Below are 23,900 nucleotides of genomic sequence, written 5' to 3'. Positions count from 1 at the left end.
TACTGATTTCTAAATATGCACCACCAGCTTGTGTCACAACACAATATACAAGCAATTAAGGAGATACTTAATTAGGCACATGATAGTTGTTGTTTTTTTTTTGTCACATATAACTTTGTCCTGTAAGTACATCATGACTGGTTGCATTCAGTATGATGGTACAAGACTTCAGGTTTGGCTAATAGATTCAATATTGCTGCTGTAAAAACTCAGGATGGTTCAGAACAAAAAGACTCATTTTTCCAATTCCCTGACCAGTGCTTATTTTTCATGGGGGAAAATTATCTATCTATCTATCTATCTATCTATCTACATATATATATATGCACACTTTCTTGCTTTGAGAGGGAAACTCCAAACACATTTCAATGTTCTAGCATTCCTGGACATCGAAGAAATTCAAATTTGGTTTTAGACAGGGATTTTAGCTAAAAATTACTGCATAATCAGCATGGACATTTTTCCTCAGTGCTCTCTAGCTTTATAAACGCAACCATTGAAAATGCTGTCATATGTAACTAAACTTCAGTTCTATGATTTTCTTTAATTTAAAGACAATTATTTTCTTGAAAATGTTTGATCCCCTATCGTGTTACTGTACTGATACTCATGAGAGTAAAGAAAGCTTTTTGTCATATGCTAACAATGCCTCTAGTGGTCATTCTTTAAGATATGAAGGGGAAATGAAAAATCTGCACTTCATCAGTTTTTGGTATTTCAGGTCATTTAGTCTGTACTCAGAACCAGAAAGTATTATAAGAAAGGTTGTTCTTACTAAGAAAATAAAAATAAAAATAAATAAGAGAGACAGGAACAGAGACAACCCAAAATATCTTAAAAGTTAATGAGAAAAAACAGATGATTCCAGTATAGAATACACACCCAAGCAGAGGTTACACCAAATTTATTATTAATTTTTCTGCACCACTTTTCATGAGGTAGCTTCCATCACATTCATTCTCTCATCCAGCTACTGAGATTGCTCAATGTGAAAATGACAACTTTAGTATCCTAGAACACGGTGCAGCTGTAACACACCTTTGCTCTTGTTTTTTGTTTCTAAGTGGATAGTGTGTCTATGCAAACTGTTCTGAGATTTGAACTAATCCACTCTGTTCACTGTTCCTTTTAAGAAGGAAGATTATATTTTATACTGTCCCTCAAACTCTCTCTTTTATCTTCACAGAAAAACCATGCCAAAACAACAATAAAAAAAGAAACAACCAAAACCAAACCCTGTCAGACAGTTTTTTTCCTACATGCTTTAAAATCAGAAAACAAATGTAAAATGTTTTAGCTTCTTTTAATTATTATTATTATTATTATTGTAAATCTCTGAAATATTATTATTTCCATCAAGATTCTGTGACATGAACTTTTTAGACAGATGTTTGAAAGGTGAAACACTTTTCAGACTCCTACTTTTTTTTCCACTTACAGCAATTGCAAATCTCTGAATGTTTTCATCTTCACACTTATCAATCACTTCTTGTAATCTGTAGTTGTCGTGTGATTCCCCATCAGTCACAATAACCATTACTTTTTGTACTCCTCTTCGTGCACCGTGAGCCTCAGTAAATGCCTCTTCCCTAAAGGGTTTGGAAAAAGGCAAAGTCAACATTTAGCACATACACCATTTTTGTTTAGTCAACCCTGACATAAAATACTTTACATTAACTAGAACACTGGAAAAAAGAAATAAAAATTAACCAGGAACAAATACAAACAAGACCAATTGGAATTTAGATGATAGTTTGCAGTCAGAGTTTCACAAGGATTCTTTCAACTGTGCCAGAAGAAAAGCACAGTGTTGGCTGGTGAATAATTATTTTCCTAACTGAATAAACTGTCACCTTAAAACAGTTTTGGCAGCATAAAAAAATAAAACATAACATCAATCAACATTCTTCCCCCAAAATCTACAACTGAAAAAATCTATTTCCACACTAAAACAGCACTTTGAAGTATTTCTTCAGTTACCAGCATACATCCACAGCAAGACAGGATGTTGTAGACTTGGCAGAAGTAGGCTACCAGTGAGTGATGGCAGGCATGGGTGACTCAATGAATATCACAGATGGGGAAAGGGACACTGAGGTTTCAAGGAGTGTTCATGCAGGCTGGCATGACATGGTTCTGCATGGAACCATAAAAGCAAGGGGTAGGTTAGGGTTCTGGAGAGGATGGAAGGAAGCAAGGCTTCCTCTTTTTAGAAAAATATCACCAAACATAAGGACTGTCCACAAGAATAAAAGCTAAGATTCATCTTGGATGACAACCAAAAATGGAAGTTAGGAGGGACCATAAAAGCTGAGGAAAGTTGTTGATATTTCCTGTATAAACAAGCCTGCAATTGTTTCTGGCACACAGGGACTTTCTGAACCACATACAGCTTCTCATACATACAGTTTTTTTTTATAGTTATTTGCTAATTGATTCTGCATGAACTTGCTTGGGTTCCATTGATTCCATACTTGTAACTGAGTATTTCTCTAATATTACTCCTGAAAAGGTAACAATGTTGTTGAGTTTAAGACACAGTATCAACAAATCAGATATTTAAATAGTTAATCAGGAAGATGTTGCAGATTTAAATTAGAATATTTTGGAAAGGAGACATGCTTTGTCATAGAATGCTGTTACACTAGAAGAAGTAGGAGAAAAAAGTATGAAAGGTTTAGCAATGTAGATTGTTGTTATGCTTGTATCAATACTGTTCATTCTTAGGCAGTCTTTTGAGCTAGAGCCATCTCAGATTCTGATCACATGGCATGTGCAGGACAACCATGGCATCAGGCCTAGTCAGCATGGAATCGTATAAAGCTGGTCCCGCTTGACCAACCCAGTCTCTTTCTATTACCAGGTGACCCACCTAGGGGATTAAAGCAGTTCCAAAGGAGGATCACAAGGATGATCAGAGGGCTGGAATACCTCTACTGAGAAAACAGGCCGAGGCAGCTGGAATTCTTCAGTCTTGAGAGCAGAAGGCTCCAGAGGGACTTTATATTTCATTTTATTTTATAGGACAGGGTAGAATGGTTTTAAACCAAAAAAAGGACAAATTTTGATTAAGTCTTTGGAAGTAATTCTTCACTGCGAGTGGTGAAGTGCCAGATGGAACGGGCTGCCCAGGGAAGCTTGGATGCCTCACCACTAGAAGTATTCAAGGCCAGGCTGAATTTGACTTTGGGCAACATGATCTAGAGAAAGGCACCCCTGACCAAGGCAAGGATGTTGGAATTAGATAGTCTTTAAAGACCCCTCTAACCCAAACCATTCTAAGTTTCAATGAGTTTTTAATTTCCAAGTGCTCTAGAACATTAAAAGAATTCTGATCTAAAATTTCTAGACTTCCTGACAAATGTGGACTTTAATCTCACAATAATCTTAACCTCAGAAGAAAGAAATTAATACTAAAAATTACATCATTTCCCATCTCCCCTGAAAAACTTGATCTCATCTATCCCTCTGCATACACAGTTCCTACATAACCTAATGTCCTATGTGAAAATCCAAGTTCTTAAATTGCCTTTGCTTAGGACTACAAATTTATTCCATGTATTTTTTCTTTCCCATTTTCTCCATTCAAGAAACAGCTGCCTTTTCAGGTTGCCACATGTAAATGTCACAGAGGCCTTTTTATCCATCCTCTCCTTAAATCTCATTTATCTAGCTAAAATGAAGTCAGCCACATCCTATTTTTGGAGTTGTTAAACTTGTTCTAGGAAAACATTTTGTGAACTTACCTTGCTGTATCTATTCCAAGGGCTGTCATAGTTTGTGTGCCACCCCTCTGACGTATTCTTAGGGCTGCAGCCATCACTTCTTCTGTTGTTGAGTAGGAATTCAGGTAAAATTCATGGACTACAGTTTGCCCATACTGAACAATTCCAACCTGAAATACACCATTCATACTAAAAATCAACCACCATTAAAGAAAGTAGATACATCTCTTGCAGTGAGGCAAATGCTCATCCGTAGTTGAAGTCAGGAAAAAAAAAAAAACAAAAAAACAAAAACTAAACTATGTCTTTACCCCAAATACGAAGCACCTATAAGCACTTAAGCAAGACAAAGTGGAAAACAGTTAATGTCATTTTTTTTTTTTCCCCAAGTTTCTAAGTTGTTTCTTTATTAAAAATAGGAACAAAGTAAAATGCATGCTCAGCTCCTTTTACTTCCTGACACAGGGTCTTCTGAGATGCAGACCTGCTCACTTCTAGGACAAGGCACTCAGTGCCCTAAGAAGCAATCGTAAGTTTTCAAAGAGATTTCCTGAAAGAGTATGAGGCTGAATTTCATGTACAACTCCTACTTCTATCAAAACATAGAGCTCCCTAAATCAATAGACTATTTACTCTTCATGCAGCCTAGAAACAACACTTTATTGATATTTAGGCCCTTGGGGTAGAAAGGAAGACTTAAGTACCTGTATCTTCATGAAGACAAAAGTGCATAACCATTACTACAAGAGGAAGTAAGCCAAAGTAATACCCCTGACAAGTGCCAGAGGAAAGAATACAAAATGGTGGCTTCTGAAATGGTGGAATGATGCAAAAGCTCAAAGAAAAAATCCATCAACCTTGGACTGAAATCAAACACAAATGCTCGAGGGAACCTGCTGCAAAAGCAAAATGTAAAATGAAAAGAAGATAAGCAATATCCTTAAATACTAATTAATTTCCCTCATTCACTTCTGTCACTTTTAATGTTTTGGCAGGTACTTGACAGCTTTTACTGAGAAGAACCCACACAATGTTCCATTAGCATATTTCAATTTTATGTTACATATGGCTATTTATAGGTATTATTTAGGATAATGCAGTATTACATGGCACATTTATGTCTCACTCATCTATTTTTAAAAGCACTCTACCATGTAGATAGTAAGCACCACGTTATTTTAGAGGTGGCTTAGTACGTCCTTTGCAATTGCTTTGAAAGTGTTTTCTGAGGTACTTTCATAGCCTCTCTGACTGTGTTTGATTGCTGGCATTCATTGCTTATATCTAAATAAAAAGGGAGATTTTGTCAAATATTTGGTACTAGACATTGATATCACAAACATTATGAAACACTATCTACATATCTACCCTGCAGCTTCTCCTGGGCAGCAGGGCATTAATTCTGCAGTGGGCTTATACAGTTGGTTGGGTATACAATGTATTACAGCTAACATCAGTCTTATGGCTCCAGATGCAGAACCTTACATATCTGATGCTAAATACAAACATTTTAACCTTTTCTTTCTAAGGTGTTTTTCTCTCTAAGATGCTTTGTGGCATCTATCTGTGAAAGCAACAATGAGAAAATGTTGTAATTGTTTCTGTTCTGTAGATAATACTACATTCATGAGTGAGTTTTCTTTCTTCTCCTCCTTTTATTTATTTGTGGATGTGTGTGTATGTGTAATCAGCCAATAAACTATTTCTAATAATTATTTTATTTTGCTAATGATTATTAGCAAGTAATTTGTCTCCTTCATATAACCTAATCTCAAAGGGATGCTGTTGATCATTTAAAATTACTATTCTACGATTACTATTGACTGATGAAAAACAACAGTTTTTCATTATGGTTGGCCTTTTGGATCAGGAGGAATGCCTCAGTTATTTTAGGACCATGCACAAGAAACGCAGCCAGAGACTTCTGTTTGCCAGTGAGACTGCTTCTGTAGATTCAGACTCCTGCACTGAGGATTTTATTGACATTAAGGGTTAAACTGACCACTGACTTCTGCCAAGATCAGGGTAATAAGGATCTGCCCATCTTTCACTGTTCTAGAGACCCATGCTAATGTTGTCTTTTTCCTAAAAAAAGACACTGACTTGTCTCATTTCCTACTTGAGAGGAAGCACTGTCCATGATCACAGCAAATAAACATTTTGAGCATTTCCTTCTCAGGAAGTGAATAGGAAGAACATCTGAGTCTGGAGAACTGCACTGTGTTGCATAGCTTGAAAATCAGGAAGGAAAAGGGGCATGTGGTTATCTTGTGGGATACAATTGTTCTGTGAGACCCTTCCTTAGCAGTAACATTAAAAACACCAGTCATCATGTTTTAAGTATTTCATAGCACCAGTGATGAGCCACACCTCACAAAGTGTAACCTGACTTCTCAGAATCCACACACAGTTTTAGGCTGCATGTCCTGGTCTCCTGCAGGATCTTAAATTATAGTTCAATTTTTAAAATTAGAATTTTATTTCATGAGATGGTAATGAAGGTTTGAATCTAATAGAAAACCATTGAAGAAACACCATCACAATGCAAATACCATTATGTGATAATAAACATCTTTAGACTTCATAACTTCAGCAACCCTAATTTAAATTAACTAGTTAGCTTAAATCTGGAAAATACAATAGTGTTATGCTGATGAACATTAATTCTACTCCACTCCAGAAAAACCTGCATTTTTCCTAGCATTATTGCCCATAGTCTACTGAAAATCTTTTTAATTCCTAAGTTCCCTACCCTAGCATGCCATAAATTTTACACTATACAAGGGAATAATTCTTTAGTTGTCCCCAGTTCCTATGAAAAAGGTGTTGCAAGAGAGAACAGGCAAGTAAAAGACTCTTCTACTTTGGGACAAAATGTTCTAAATGACAATAACTTACTGTTGTTCTCTCTTTTAGTGAATGCAGACTCTCTTTTGGAGAGAATATTCTGGCTTTCCTAATCAATTACTAAACCATGTTGTACATGGAAATTATGTGATGGGATTCACATCAGCGGGATGTGGGAAGTACAGCCAAATCCAGCTACAATTTGTTTGGTCTAAAATACTCATAAGGAGTCAGACACAAGTTACTTTTTAAGCCATTGAGGGTGTCTTTCTATATTATTATTATGTTTTTTTTTCATGCTTCTTTAAAACACTTCTGTTCTTCTGGATGTTAAGATATGACATGATATGATTTACTAGTCCACTGATACAGCCCCTATGGATATAATAAGATTCAGGCCAAATACATATGGCTGGCTATCTCATGTGTTAATAGAGAGAAAAAATATGTTTTTCTGAAAGCAATCACAATAGAGCTATGAAGTATATTAAAGTTTTTTGTTGTTTTTTTGTGTTTTTTTTAATTTCTTCTATGAGAAGACTGCTTATATATAAAGGATTGAAAAAAAAACACATTCTCATATATATATTAAAAAAAAAAAAAAAAAGTTGTCTCCATAGAATTTAAAGGAGAAAAAAAAGTATTTCTCTGCAGTAGCATTAAAATATGGTATAAGGCAGAGAGAAATGCTTTTGTCTTCATGTTATTTTTCTCATTTAATCCATATTCCATTTCCTCTTTGTCATTTTTTCTTTACAACTTCTATCCCTAAGCTTGGGACATGTAGCTTAACTATCAGTAAGACATTATTTTTTAGAGAAGGGAAAGAGGGAAGGAAGAAAGTATTTCTGAAAAATATTATACTAAATTTTGTCTTTTTTATCTGAGTCTTTTAGCTTTCAGATTTGCCAAATGGGATACTGAGGAATTTCTGTTCTGACTTGCCACAACCCTAATGGCTATTGTTCATGCGTGGGGTAAATGAGAGTGGAAAATAATTCTTCTAAGTTGGTAATCAAAACACAGTTTTGAACAAGTCACACCCAAGCTAAGAAGTTATTCTGTAATCACTTCATTCCTTTCCTGAATGAGAAGAAAACAATCTGAAGTCAGTGAAAGTACACCGGATTTCAATGAGCTCAAAAACCCTGAGAAAATGAACATGGGAAAAAATGGTTAAAACAGAAAGTAAACAACTGCTCACTTATTTCTATTTTGTGTTCCTAGATGAAGTAAAACAAACCAGCCTGCTCTGCTGTTTCTCCTCCTCCTTACTCAACAGTAGTACAAATGCTACAAATGCTAAAAGAGACAGCATGGGTGGAAGAAGCAGAATAAACCTCCTACTGCCTGTGGCTATGAGTGAAGCCTCGGGTAGGGAACAGGGAGGAAAGGACAGGGCTACCTAGGATAAAATTATTAGGAGGAAGGGAGGGGAAAGGTAACAGGTTCTCCCAAAATTCCTTAAATATTTGCCTTCCATTTCCATTTCTTCTCAATCTCTCTCCCTTTTCCTCTTCTTATCTGCCTCTCAAATGTTTCAGCTCTTTAGTAATCAGATGCCAAAGCTGACATTCTTGAGTGAATAAGCATACATGTGAGAAGAAAGGGTAGCTATGCCAAAACTTGAAAAGAATGGATTTTGCAGGTGGGGACAGCTGACTGCTGAACATGAGCAGGAGATCAGCAAGAGGACCTTTTGTGCAGGACAAAGCAGGAATCCAAAATCAAGTAGAAAAGGTGTGGCAACGTAAAAATTTTAGTATCTCAGGGTGAGGAACAGGGTGAGGGTGCAGTATCATTGATTGCCCTGTGTACTTTTCCCATGAAGCCTTTGGGCACAAGGTAGTAATGATTTCCATGCAGCTTTTGATCAGCAAAGAGAAGTCTAGCTTTAAGTATTCTCCCAAGACACTATGTGTGTTTGAGTAAGGACCACAAACATTTTTTTTCCCCTTCTGTTACATCTGAAAGAGTTTTTCCCTCTTCCTCACTCTATCTGGGAAAGTAGCAGATATAAAATAACAGGACACAATTGTAAAGGTGACAGTTTATACGCAGCAATTTACCAGCTATTATTCAGCAGAGCCAATAGGGAACCTGGATGTTAATCCCATTAACTTGGAAAATGATAGAGATACTCTCTATGGACAGTTGTATCCTTTACGTCTGCAGGAGCTAATCAGAAGTAGTAAAAAGACTGATTATTGTCCTACAGCATGTCGAATACCATAAAGGATACTAAAAACTCCTTCACACTGGGAGGAGGGAGTGGGTCAAGCGACAAGAGATTCTTGTCAATCAAACTTTCTGTGTTAAAATATGTTTGCCCCTTCCTTGTATTATGGTCAAATTGCTGTTTGCATACTGTCTTGAATAGACTGTGAAACACATCATGTCCTCAACTGTGGTAATTGGTTTTAGCTTCATGAATTCTGATGAAACTGTTCTGATTTACTGCAGCAGGGAATTAGGATCTGTTTAGGAAGAGATGAAGCTTCTGCCATTAATAACACGCAGCTTTAAAGCCATTTGTTATTTGGATTTCAAATGTATATTCTTGGTGCTCCGCAGCACAAAATTTTGAACACTACTCCAGAAATCTTACAACTAAGGGTCTGAACTAAGAAGGCCTGTCTTAGAGGAGCAGAAATGTTCTTTGTGACTGTGAAAAGGAAGGAAATAGGAAAGGACAAAGCTCAAATTGCATCACTTAAAACATGTAACTTCTGTCACTCAATTAGAAAACCGAGGCAGCCTGAAAATAGCGAGGGAAGAGAGATCCTCCCTGACATCACTACTTAGCAGCAGAGACAGACTTAGTTGTGCTTTTCAGCTGCTTTCTTCTTGCACTCCATTAGAGTATGGTGTTATAATTACAGAGGATTCCATAGACGATGCTCTTATTTCCTGTGAATTCTTTACTTTGTCCTGCAAGTTAAATAACAATGAAATGTCAATTATTTTACCTGTGTTTGCTGAGGACCTATATCCATGTTTCTCAGGAGACTGTTAAGGAAGGCTGTGACACTCTCCCATGGATAAATGCTATTGGATCCATCAAGGACTATGACGATGTCCAACTGGGTTTTACATTCTGCAACACAGATGACCACATAATAATTTATTTAAATAAGGTCTAAATATATAATTGCATCTATTATTTTTTATGGTGTACTAAGAAATATATATCCCTCTATAGTGGGTCTAAGCTGACATGCTTGATGCAAACTGTCACTCAACAACTTTTCCATGGCAATTCATGTGGTTTGGTATTCCTTTGAGCAGCAAAGCACTTTCTTCCAAACTGATGTTTAGGAATGGGATTAGAAGATCACATAACTGGAATATTTACTGGAGAGCCTGCCTTCTTAAATGCCAGTTCCTCTCTGATATGCCAAGGGAACAGGCCTTTAATATTTTTATATTACTAAACTGGGATTGTATTAAGTCTTTACAACATGCTGTCATTGTTTAACAAGAGTCTTTTGGCCTTAAGTAAAAAACACAAGCAACTATTTTTAGCAATTGCGTTTGGATGTTACATAGCCCTTTAATAATTGTTTATACGAAGATAAACTCCAAAATTAGCAAGAATTTAGGTTATACACCGACAATGAAAACATTTACTTAACTTGGTAATGCTACTAGCTAAGGAAAGGAGTTCGTACTTTTTGGTATGCCTGTGTGTATACATTCATCTTGTTTGGCACTTTGTATTTTCAGACACACAAGAGAATTCCTGTGGGATGCATACCTTGTACAGATGGAGCAATCGCTCTCACAGTTTCAAAACTGGAGCTGACATCGGAGCAGACTCCAGTTGTGTAATGCAAACGCCCACATTTATAAGCATAGAGCGGTCCACATGCCTTTAAAAGATGAAAAAAAGTGAAATATTTGGTACAGTACCTAAGAAAAACACAGACTTCTTTTGAAATTGGCAAAAAGTTCTTTCTTACCAGAAAGCCTCCTTTTGGGTTAGTGACTAAGGTTGTTCCAAGAGTCATGTTTTCTTTTACTTCCATGACGTTAGGCACTGAAGTAGAGTCTATAAATAGATTAAAATGTTAAGTATTTGAGAATGTGAAAACAAAATGTTAAAGTATATATCTGCTACCATAGGGCTTCCAGCTCCTAAAATAAAACAGACTGACACTGATTCCATGAAATATTTTAGCACCCCTTCATCCTCCTTTTTCAGTTGCAAAGAACAAGAAAAAAGTTCTGAGACTGGCTTTTATCCCAGAAAATTTGTCTGTGTTACTGTCTCAAATAGTTTTCTTTAACTACAAAAATAATAAAGTAAAAATAACAGTGTTATAAAAGCAAAACATTATTGTTCACACAGTTTTGTCAAATAGAACACAAACATTCTTCTTCTTCTTTTTTTTTTTTTAATGTTGTCTTGCTACAAATGAATTATAGCTTTTATGTTTGCAACTTTTAATTTTTATTTATTTATTTATTACTGACATCAAGATTTTCAATGGGAAAGAATTAAAAAATAAAAATAAAAACAGGATGACAGGCATATTTAGGAGAATTCATACCAAGAGGAAATCTCTTTCAATCTGCAATGAGTATCTCTTGACACAAGACAAAGAAACAGATGAATATTTCTTCACCTTGTTTATGTACTTCAGTATGGCTCTTGCTAGTTAGGTGACTATCAAAATCCTACTGACTAGGCAATATGAAGCTCTCATTGGCTCCAGAGAGCTTTGGAAAGGATGGCCTATGAATCTATGCTCCTCGGTCTTTCTGCCAGAACTGCCAAAACACAGTCAATCAGTGCCAGCCATAACAATATTTGGATAACACAGCTGATTCCCATTTTAAAAGTATCAGCATGTTTTCCAAAGGGCAACAAGTAGCTTTAAAATAAAAATGTTTTGATGTTGCAAACAGAACTTCCTTCACATTTACTTCTGGAGACAAAAGTAAATTTTCTCTATAAAAAATAACTTTAACACTTACTACTTAAATAAAAAATCTTTTAAGATTGGAGCCTCCACATATCAGCTTCATTTGCTTTCATACCTGGTAAGTTCAGCTTTATGCAGGGAGATTGGCTGTCCCTTCCTACAGGGCATTTGTACACATCTCCTGTTCTTTTCTCAGGTTGGCCAACTAATGGAGAACCAATAAGTACCCTGCAAATGAAATATGTTATCTGAAATTTCATCTCCCACTAAATGCAAGAAAACTGGTAAATAAAATTTACATACAGAACACAGCAGCAGCAAACTCTTCACAAAGAGTATAGGGTGGAAAATAAGAGAAGTAACTAATATTCCTCATTCATTCAGACACCGTTCTGTCTCCTCTGTAAGAAGGGACATGGAATGAAAATATTCTTATATACCAAAGGCATATTTAAATATTATCAGGGGGTGGACAAAACATCTTGTGAGCAGTATGGAAGGGAAAATATGTTTTATTCGTATCATTCTTGATTGTTAATGTATTTTAGGGGAAAAAATTCAGTACTGAGCAGGGATCAAATTCAAAAGGGGAAGCCCACAAGGACCAAGCAGAATGTGAATCAGCAGCTCAAATATATCACAGATGGCTTTTTATGTAATTTAAAAAAAAAAAAAAAAAAAAAAAAAAAAAAAAAAAAAAAAAAAAAAAGATTATATGATCAAAAATCTATTTTCTTTTATAGTATTTTGTAAACACGAAAAGTTAACATTCACTCCTAAATTCATTTTTTCAACAGGAAATGCTTTTTAGAGATGGACACTGTTTTTATTCTCATGTCTTTATCAGCCACACTACCCAGTGAATGACTAACTCCATTAAGTAAAAGGAAGATCTCAAGTTAAAATGGAATTCATAGCACATGATGGAAACAGAAACCATGACATTAAGAGTAACAGTTACGTAAGATTTGTTCCTGGACACTTACGTGATTATGAATACCTACTGTCAGAACTAGTTTTGCCCTTAATCATAAATTAATGATTTCAGGCAGAAGATATCTGAACCAGTTTCCAAATACAGGTGAGATGTCGCCAAAGGATTTTAAAAAGAAGCTGAAAGGAGAATTTAAACCCAGTACACAATCCAGCTTCCAAATGAATGTACTGAAACAGCTCACTGTGATCCAGCAATATCTCTTAATATTGAAAAGCAAATTAAATGGTCTGAGCACATACAGTATCTTACTGATCTTTCAAGCTGTAAAAAGCAGATTACAGCATATGCCAAAACTTAGAAGCATGCACAACAACCTCTTGTGCACCTTTGGCTTCCATTTAACTGCAGAAAAGCTGAGTGTTCTTGACATCGCACAAGAGGTGATCAATCTCAGTAGGACTATGCCTACACATTGTGTTTTTTTCTGAAAACAAAGAGGAGCCATGTGAACTGAGATAAGTGGTTTGAAAAGCCACTTTATCTGTTGGCCCAGTGGACTCTACTTTTTCTCTGAGAAACAAGTGCAATCAGGTTTTAAGAACATCTGTTTCTGTTGAAAAATTCTGCCTGTGGTATCTAAGTAGTGTTATAGCACTTGACAAAGCACCAAAAAAGCTTTGTATATTTAAAATACCAGCCTGCAGCTTTCTTGCTTAGCATGTTGTTACACAGCAGGAAGCTGAAAGCTTGAAAATTTAGCAACAACTTGGGAGTTTAATGTTCAGAGGTGCTGACACTCACTGGCTTAGACTGTGGTCTTCCTTCAGCAAAGGGGAAAGTAGTAACTTCTGGTTCAGACAGCTTTTGCATGTACAGGGTTTCAGGACAGTCTATGGAAATATTACTTACTGTACAAAATACCTGCACCCAGAATGGACACCATTTCCTAAAGGTCTAAATTAGCTCAAAAAAGGTTGCTATTTATATTTCATTTTCTGAATACAAATGGATATTTAAACACCCTGCAACAAAGACAGTGCAGAACTAGCACTTTCAAAAGTAGGCTTTGTGATTCCACTTTAGTGAGCACTTCCCATGCTTCCCATACTCTCAGAACCAAGCAGGCCTGATGCCTGAAGAAAGGAACCACAGAGGCACTACGGATCAGAGTGGCCTGGCTGTCAAACAGCCACATGTCCTTCGTTCCAGGCTGCCAGCAGGAGTCTCTGGGGTTTATCAAGAATGTCAGATTGCTGGCAAAGTGTGTGGAAAAACAGAGAAATCAGCTAACAACACTGCAGACCTCAGGGTTCCCAAACCTTTCCCCATTCAATTGCTATTTCGGTCCTCCAGTCCTACGATTTGCTTGTAATGTTAGTTCTTATGAGGGAAGAGCATAAGCTGCATATCAAAATACAGACAAGTAATGATAAAAGTAAGCACACCAAAATCAAATTTATAATTCAGGAGAGTTATGATAGGGAAATGGCACGTGAAGAAGGAAATGCCAAGTCCCAAATGACAATATATTACCAACTGAGAGACACAACTAGGCCTCCAAAGAGAAGCTAGGAATTGTATGGCTAAGCGTTTTGACAGATAAGCATTTTCTCCAGTCCCATCAGAAACTCTGCATGCTTCTTTATGCCAGTTCATCACATTAAGAAATCTAAGACTGACAGAAAGAGATCCTGATTAAATACTGGGCATAACTAGAAACCATAGTATAGAACTTGAGTCACTCAATATCTGATAATTTGGAGCTTAAACTTAAGAAAAGCAACTTACCATTTTCCTTCCTCATTTTCATACTGCTGAACAGTGTATCCAAACATGTCTTCAAGAGGCCCACTGAAGGTCATTGCATTTTTCACATCAACATTGGATGCGCCAATGAGGTGAAAGAGAGCTTAAGAAAAAAAAAAAAGTAGCTATATGCATGAAAAGCAAGACTTTTAGATAACAGGGTTCAGTTACTGAGGGTTGAAAATGGCATTTTAAGCATGTTTACCATTAGCTTGTAATAGACTTAGAATGTACTTTCTCACACATATGTACAGAGATATATATATATTCAGAGATGGACTTCTGCAGCCAAAACCTACATATTATTTTGGAAAGTCAAAATTACTGAATTACTAGTCAACATTCCCACATGTACATGAAAATGAAGCTTTTTCACTTTTCTATATTCTTAAATTCTAGCAGTGATTTCTTCCATCTTGTTATGCTGAAGTCAATTTCAAATCATTAATTCATCTGCAGAGTGATGCCTTTATTACAGAAGAACCAAAACTTAGTCAGATTTATAGAGCGTTAAGATTAGTTGAACAGTTATATAGAGCTTTCATCTGAAATAGGCATGTCATGACCATTTGCTGAAATTTAACAGTTAATTAAAAATATCAAACTCAATAATGCTTGCTGCATGTCAAACCATCCAAATAATGGCCAGTTGCTGAAATACTTCTGTTACTCATTACAAAGATAATGATGTTCTCATAGAATGCTTGTTACTATAATTAAGTTCCCAAATGGTGAACACTAATCTGTCTCTCTCAGCATTTTATTTCCTGCTTAATGCAGTGAAATATCATAGAAGGACTATTTATCACTTAGTAGGTATTTCCGGTTTCACTGGACAGAAAAAAAAGGAAAAGTTTATTTTGTGTTATTTCGGTTTTATTTCCTTCAATTAGAGCCAGGAAATACAAAATAGGGAACACTAAAACAAATCTTACTTTTATTCTTATGAAAAGATTAATTACAAGCAATAAGAAAAAAATTCATGGCTGACAGTTCTGATGGGAAAAAAAACTGCAAGAAAAGTAACTCACATCTTCTGTCTTCACTAACCATTAAAGTATAATTTAAAAAAAAGTTGCTATTTCTCCTTATGTGTAAGGGAAATTTTCCTCCCTCCCTCTTGGTAATCAAAATGTAACTAAATAAAATATCCCTTTAAAAAAGTAGTGAAGTATTAAATATTTTTAATAGCATTTCGAGAATAAATATAATCACTTTTTTTTTTTTTTTTTTTTGACACAATGAGTAAGATGAGGACATTTGTAACATAGACACTCCCTCAGTTCACTTCTTATACAATTAAACAGTTCCAATGAGATTCTCTGCTACGATGTCTATCACATACCTTCACTTCATTCTGCTGACAGAGGAGTTTCTTCACAACTATACAACTCAGAAGACTACTGTGACTTTTACAGTGTATTCGATATACACATGGTCCCTGAAGTTTTCTGAGTCTGAGATGTGATCCACTCAACATTTTTAATTTTAAAGAGTATATATTCCTTTTTCTATATTCCAATATAACAAAGACTGAAAATGTGAAATGCTAAACAAAGTAGAAGACAGAAAGAAAATGTCAGCTATTTGCTATATATTTCCCAAAGCCTCCTAATTCTGAGAGAGGACAATTGAGAACTAGAAATAATAATAATTCTTAAAATGTAGAGTTAGAAAAATTAAAAGTAGCTAGGAGGGGTCAGATTGGTCATAAATAAAAAGGAGAAAACTCCACTGAGCAGGGAACTGGCCTGTAGACCTCGATGACAAAGTGTGTTTTGTATGCTAAATAGTATATATTCAATGGATAACTAGGTTAATGGAAAATCAAACCATAATTCACAAACCATATAGGAAATGCATCTGGTTCACAAAATGTAGAAATATTAAAAGACTGGAAGAACACAAAGGAGGAACAGCTGTCTTTTCTCTCTGTGTATCAGCTTGCTTTTACTCTTGAAGATAAAATGCTACACTAAAGACCTGATTTGATCCAGTAAGGCTACCATTTTCCTCAACTTCCAACTTCAGTTTAGCTAGAAATCAGATGTTCTGAAGTTTGATTTTGTGCATATATTATGTGGGCTATCTTCCTTTGCAAACACACTACACAGCCTCCTGTGGCTTTCATGTTCATCATAATATATCATGAGTGTATTGAATAATAGTGAAAGTGCACAGATGGCAAACTGAAAGGTGGAGGTTGCAGTGATCAATGTTACACTGCCAACTAAGAACAACTTCAATGGTTTTCAAGTTTTGTTTCATTTTTTCAGTACAATGTTGTAAAACACTGGCAATTCATAGCATTACAAAACCAAAATTGAGACTGTGAAAATGATGCTTTATAAGCACTACATAATGCAAATACACATATAACAATATTTAGCTTGTATTCTTCCAGATTTGTGATTTTCCTCTAGGCTTTATGTGCTCCCACCTGATTCGAGAAAACTGGTGTTGGAAAATTAAAAAGAGTATTGGCAGAAGCAATGGAAAAACAAAACTACAGTGAAGTTGGTGAGAACCTTGAAAGCTACATGGAATAAGAAAACAAACAAACAAACAAACAACAACAAAAAAACAAAACAAAACAAAAAACAAACCTGCATGTTTTTGAGACATATCGTACTTGGCTACATACATTGTCATAATCACTGTAGGTAAATTAAGATTTTGAACGATTCTGTGACGTGTTAACAGAATGACAAAAAGGCAGGTCAAAGTACAGACCACAAATGCACAACATATATGTTTATCAAAGGATAAAAACTGAAGTTTAAGCTTTATGTTCTCATTTTATAACAAATGAGGCACTGTAGAAGAACCAAGACAGGGACTCCCTCACTGCTGATTTGAACAGAGTAAGAAGACTTGCTAGTGCACATGGTATTCATAGTTGAGTACAGTCTGTACCTATGCATGAAAGGTTAACACTCAGTCACCAAGACAACAAGCCAAATATTATTGTAATAAAGTACTGCAAACCTAGAGTAGTAGCTCATACTTGTCCAGTAGCCACTAATAAGTTTTTTCCTTCCTTCTGTTTTACTTAACAGAAGTTTTAACCAGACTTTCAAGCTGTCTGCCTGGTTGTTCTGTTAAACTAGACAAAAATGCTTAAAATAGATTTTCCCGGCACTTGTCTGTTTGTCTATTGCCTGGACCTCTAACATCTGCAGACGACTGCAGAACAGGCACCCATATTTTCTCAGAATAGATGAAAGTAAACATAACCAGAATGGCAGCACAAACCTTAACACCTGGCTCTTGACTGCTAAAAAAAACACATTACCACAAATCAACCACAATAGATGACGCTATGGAAACTAACCAACCCAAGAGAAGAGAACATCTTCAGTTTGGACATTTTGTCTTCGTATGGTCTGAGGCTAATAAAAATTGCACCCTCCATAATCAGAGGTTATTCTTGGAAAGGACAAGTTCGTACATTACAGTCAACAGGGCTTACCATGTTGGTTGCACACCACTTCTCTACATCAGAATGTGACCAGAATCACTCAGGTAGTCAAACACTTCCTGCTATAGCATTTCAAATGCCCTTGTTCATTCCTCTGTAATTGGCTAGGAGAGCTTTAAATAAAGCAAGTCTGAATGCAGACATGGAAGAAAAAGTAGAAATATCTTGTGAAAGAATGCACAACTGCAAGATAGTGGGAAAGTCCAAAAAAGGAAAGTCTGTAAGAGAGGAACAGTCTGCATCCACCCTTCAATAAATGAGAAGTTTAAGACTAAAATTAAAATAACACTGAAATATTTTATCGACTTCTCTTACAAAAACAAACAACAACAGAACAAACAACAACAACCACAAACATTAAAAAGGAAAATACTGCTTTGGTGTCTTGCAATGATATCAGAATGGTATTTTTAAGATCTACAAGCAATATAAGACTGCAATGTGGAACAATGTGTTTGATAAAACTGTTATGAAACCTAGGTGACATTAGGAAGGATGACCAAACTTATAAGGCAACAAATGACTGCTCCATTGTAGTATTTTATGCTAATAGTGCACAAGTCTACCTGTGTCTACTGTACTTTGATAAAGCACATGGAGAAAGCAGCCTACATGGAAGTTGCTAGGATGCATGACAATTAGCCAGGGAAGCAGGATTGGGAATTGCCTTGGCCTCCCATGAAAGCATAATATGAAAACAATAGAAAATAATATAATCCTTCACAATTAGACTGCCACTGACTCATAGAAAGAGAGGATTAAACATGCATTTGCTTGCAAAGATAAATAAATAAATAAATATACACACACATTTGCAATATGATGGCTCTAGTTTACAAAAGCAGATTATATGCAGGTGCACTGAAGAAGAGTCCTTACATTTTACCTATTTTATATGTAATAATGTCACTGCACCACTATATGCAACTTATGAAATAGAGATTCAGTCACTGACATCCCAAGTGGAAGAAAGACTATGTGTTACAATCGCCATCTGTGAGCTGGAAGGCCAAAGTTATTTGGCCTTAATGCTGAAGGCTACAGAGGCTGTGGTAGGGGCCTGTACTGCATTCAGTTCTGGCTGACTAACTATCATTGTATTTCAAATAAAGCTGTAGATTAAGAAGAAAAGAACGGAGAAAAGTTTAACTTCTGGAAATTTTTCAGAGGGGCTTAAATTGAGCTTTTTATTTTTCAAGGCTACAAAGGAACCTTTGTTTAATTTTGCCTCCAGCTTTTTCTTTAATCTTTAACCTTCGAAAAGCAAAAGACTTACTTTCTGGAGTAAGCCCATATTATTAAAAAAGGACTTATCATTAAATGTAGATACATATATAAAAAAAAAAAAAAAAAAAAAAAAAGACAAAGAAATGCATGTTTGGAAATGGTTCCAGGTTCAGTAGCCACATGCTTTTCAAAGCCAGATTTCAAACTCATTAAATAAAGCTTCCTCTGCCAGTTTTTGATTCTGTGTACTGGAAAATAGCTTTATAATGTGGTGTCAAGCCTGAAAATATAATGAATTGAAGCTTTGTAATGTGATCCCAGATGAGTAACTCAATGCAACAGTTAAAACTTCTATGCATACAACAGTAGAAACCAAGAATATCTGCTCTGCTCAGCAGCCATCAGAATAAAACCATTTTGTCCAAAGCATGGAACCTTTCTCTCACTGGACCATTTCTTAGCATTTTACAGTTTCTCACAGAAGGGAGAAAAAGTCTCAGAAATATGCAGTCACTTACAAAAAAATGTGAGGTCAGCTACTAGACATGTACAAACGTATACAGGCTTTTGGATATACTTGTTCCATTAATACTTAACAATGTTCAAGAAACTAAAGTCCGTGTGTCTGCCTCTAGCCACATTCTTCTCTGTGGTCAAAGACCATTTCTTCCCACCACATCTGCTTTTTAACTTCTAACTACCTATCCTACTGAACTTTTTTTTTTTTTTTTTTTTTTTTTTTTTTTTTTTTTTTTTAAGATTAAAGATATTTATAGTCATTTGCAAGCAGTTCAAATTCCAGACAAAAGCATGGTTAAAAGGTCATGCACGTTATTTTCTGGAATGGAAATCAGAAGTTTAAACACGAGCAAAATATTAGTTTTGTGCAAAAAATATAACTGAACAAACAAGGATTTGTTATCCTAAAAAAACCACAAGAACGTGTTCTGCACAACACTCTTTAAAACTACTCAGAATCTGCACATTTTCTTCTGTGCAAAATTTCTCCAGATTGATAGGAAGGATCAAATGTGCTGTTTCAATTGATTTTCTGTGACTTTCCTATATACCTATTTATGCTGGACCTCAGTTTTGCCAGCTGATGTCCTGCTTCCTATAAGAAAGCTGTGTAACCTTATAGAGACCAGCAGAAGAAGTCAGGTACAGCTGTTGCTCCAGGAAACACATGCTAAAATCTTTAGCAAACATCAAATCCTGAGAGATTTTTCACCTGACTTCTTATTGTTAACTGAACTTCTAATAGGCTTATTTCCAGATTTTTGTTGTTGTTGTTGTTGTTATGCTAAATCAAAAGCCCAAGTAGATTCAATAAGAATCTTACACTTTCTTTCATACAAGCATAGAGCTTTTGAGTATCCAGAGCCTTATTACTATTACCATGCTAAATATTTTCTTTAATATTTCTAAATATTCTTTCCAGATTTCTAACAATACTAACTTCTATAACATGTTTGTCAGGAGGAAGCAAACTCAATTTTTCAACTCAAACAAGGAGCTCTGATATCTTTTCTAGCTTATGATATCACAAAAATCACTTCAAGTAACAGATTCCCCAACATTATGCTTACGACTCAATCTGAAGATATAGCCAGACTGTGCAACAACTGCTTCAAGAAATGGTTATGGTTACGGTCAAGTATCAGCATACGTTTTTGAATCAGAGAATTGCTTTACAACACATCAGAGCTTTAGCTCATATGAAAAACCTTAGATACATACCAGAAATTCTAAGGCAGAGATGTTGATGTGTGTTCAACTGCTAGCATTATGCCTTTTCTCCACCCAAAAATGGTTCATTTTGATAGAGGGATGACTTAACTGCAACATGCTCATTATCTTTCATAATTCAGTGTACTAGTATACAGTTTACTATAGGATCAAGGAAAGACAAAGCGCTGAGTATGATTTAATGGTCAACAACAGAAAGTTGGAATAAATTACTAACTGTTAGTATTCAAGTGTAAATGACAAATGTCATTATCTGTATTTCTAAGTTTCTTATGAATCCACCATCCAGGTGGGGAAATACACACTTCAGAGTAAATTTCAGATATGTATATTAAAAGAAAAGTACTTGCAAACTACAGTGAAGTGGTAGAGAAGACCTTTTCTTATATTTCTGATAATAAGCCACATACGATAATTTTCACTGGAATACCTAGCACACTCATTTACTTCACTTGTATCATTTTCTAGCAGAGGGAACTACTATGTTGCTCCAGTTTCCTATAGTAAGACTGCTTAAAGATAGTAATTCCATGTTTCCCTGTTCAAAATATTTACTTCAGCGGAGAACTGAAAACTCTTAAGAATCCTTAGCAAAAGGAATTTAACATCATTTTTTCAGACAATGTTGCTGTATTAAGGGCAGCTAACTATGAGCTGCAGGAGCAAAATGAAAATCAAGACAATTTTTATAACTCTAAACTCCATTCAACCTGCACAGGTTGATGCTATGACAACCTAATTGAGAAAACACTTTTATAAAGTTAAATATCCTAGTTAATTTTTTTTTGTTCAAACCTTACTAATGCTCATTAGTGAATGGGATGGTAAACCAAAGCCAGTATGTTTTCTTATCCTAGCTAAGTAAGAAATCTTCCCTTGCACTGGGTAGTTTAAAGAATATAAACCAATGTTACCACAGATTTTTAATTTTAACTGAGAAATCCAAGCAAATGACCATAGTAGTCCTTAAGTCCAACCACCCATGATCATGAATCATAAATTACTTTCCAACGCAGAAATGGCCACAGAAACTGCCACCACCTGCCCACCATGAAAGACACAGAACTCCAGAGAAAAACTGAAGATGACCAAAACAAAGACTTGTTCACTGTTCAAACTCTGCTTTTGTAATTGCATGGAACCAGCACAAAAACAAATGGTGCTGCACTGGCTAATTTGTAAACTGCTGTTATTCACCTTTCTGAAGCAGATTTACCCGCTGCACAATTTAGGATAATCATAGAAACTTTTACAGACTCATTATTTTATATGTTGTTAGCAAATCTCCAGTTTATTTTTGAGGTGAACATAATTTACAGGCAACTGACAAAAGCTAACCTTCTGTAAATGGATTAATGTACCAGTATTTCAGGAAGTGTCATGCAGTACTTACAATAAATAGATAAATAAATAAAAATCTGATGAAGTCAAACAGTCAACTTTGAATCTGTATCTCACCACTGAAACAAAAAGTGAAGATATCTCTAATGTAGGTTAGAAGCTTACTCCCTGAAGTGCTCATGTTTGACATCTCTGGAGTGAAATATACTCAAGAGCTGTGCTTCTACCTCCGTCATTTCACAGTGCACTTTGGGAAGTAAAACAATTTTTAAAACAGCAGTAACATTTTAAGAAGGACAATGTTCTTATCTTCCACATTATACGTTTGTAGTCAATATACCTTGTTCAATTAAAATTTTAAGAAATTATCCAAAAGCCATGGATTTATAATATTGAGTATCAACACTGTGAAAACTTGATGCATAATAAGCATCTCATAAAAAATTTCTTCTATTTTTAAAGATTAAGACAGTCTGTAGAATGAAGTACATCACCACCTCTTTTGCTGTGCAGCTGGTGTAGGGATTTCATTAGCAAGCCAGCTGAAAGTGTCACAGAATTAATGCTAGCTCATTTTACTGCAAATGTTCTTTTCTTACTGGACAAGAAATAAATCAAGAAAATTTTGAATTAGCCATTCAGAGATTTTAAGAGGAAAGTTTGTATCCCTTCAAAACAAAATTAAAGCTAGACCTTAGCGGGAGGAGAACAAACTGCAGCTAAAAATCACAGTAAGCGGGAGCTTTCTTTACAACCTATTTGGTCTACAGCATATCTTCAAAGTTCGGAAAGGTTAGACTTACAGTTGTCAGTATACACTATCAACATTTATTTTGTCATTTCTGAACTCTTAATAGGATTTTTGTGTCAAAATAGTCAAAATACTGGATCATGCAAATAGATTTGTGTGAAATATGTAGACAGCTTGAAATTGCTTAAGCAACCATAAATCTCTTAATCAAGAGGTTTGTACACTTGACTAGGCAAATAAGTGACTGCATTTTATTATATTTGTAATAACTAATGTCTGAGATATAAGTGAAAAAGCATGAAGTCTTGCAATTTGGTTGACTTGACGTAATGGTCTGGTTAGTAAGAAAACAATGCTTCCATTGAAACGTAAGTAGAAATATTCAATAAAAACACCTTTCAATATAGTAATTTTAGTCAGTATAGTTTTCTGACTTTTTCTAGCTGTTTCTTCTCAATTAATTCTTCCTCAGAAACTCTGGAATGTTTATTTCAATCATGTTATTATTATTATTATTTTCATTAGAAATTGACTACAGACCATGCTGAATGCCTTTGTCTTTCACAACACAAGAAATACTGCTTTTGTACTTGCTACTCCATATGTGACATTTCTCCAGCCATCCCATCAGAAACTGTACTGATAATGAAAGGATGATCAAGTTCTCCTGAGCTCTCAGTATCACAGTTCCTAGATCCAGGCTTAAGGCTCCTCTCTCTTGGATACAAGATTGACCATATTAGCTTAGTCTTAGAATAGAGTAATTCAGTTGGAAGAAAATACAGATGTTTCTAACATCCACTGCTGCTGTTCTCAAGGATGAAGAACCCTACCCAACACGGCATCTCACACTTCCTGCTATACTGTAACTTTTCATTCTCACTGGGCTAGTATTTGGGAATACTCCCTCATCATGCAGCTGCTCCTTTTCTGCCTTTTACTACCACTGCCCTGAAGTACCAGCTGAGTGCAAAGACAGCAGCTGCTGTGCCAAGTCTGGCAGTTCTGTCAGACAGCAGGTGTTCTCCTAGTAACAGGTACAAAAAAAATATATATATATATATGCATAAGCTCTTCTCCTCTTACCTACCCCATAGCAGTACAGCAA

The 23,900-nt window shown here is 35.5% G+C and overlaps 1 protein-coding gene across 1 annotated transcript in view; it reads right to left on the bottom strand.

The window, feature by feature from the left end:
• The window catches only part of ITGA1 (integrin subunit alpha 1), a 67,504-nt gene that overhangs the window by 29,268 nt on the left and 14,336 nt on the right, over positions 1-23,900 (bottom strand). Inside the window, exons 2-8 of the mRNA XM_072359192.1 lie at positions 14,226-14,346; positions 11,616-11,728; positions 10,535-10,623; positions 10,330-10,444; positions 9,542-9,669; positions 3,747-3,895; positions 1,439-1,589 (exon numbers count right to left, since the gene is read on the bottom strand). Of these exons, the coding sequence (XP_072215293.1) occupies positions 1,439-1,589; positions 3,747-3,895; positions 9,542-9,669; positions 10,330-10,444; positions 10,535-10,623; positions 11,616-11,728; positions 14,226-14,346 (866 nt within the window). The remainder of the gene's footprint in view (positions 1-1,438; positions 1,590-3,746; positions 3,896-9,541; positions 9,670-10,329; positions 10,445-10,534; positions 10,624-11,615; positions 11,729-14,225; positions 14,347-23,900) is intronic.

Source organism: Excalfactoria chinensis, chromosome Z (genome assembly GCF_039878825.1).
Source record: "Excalfactoria chinensis isolate bCotChi1 chromosome Z, bCotChi1.hap2, whole genome shotgun sequence".
NCBI lineage: Eukaryota > Metazoa > Chordata > Aves > Galliformes > Phasianidae > Excalfactoria > Excalfactoria chinensis.
The sequence above is the reverse complement of the archived record's forward strand: the minus strand, read 5'-3'. Positions and strand labels throughout refer to the sequence as shown.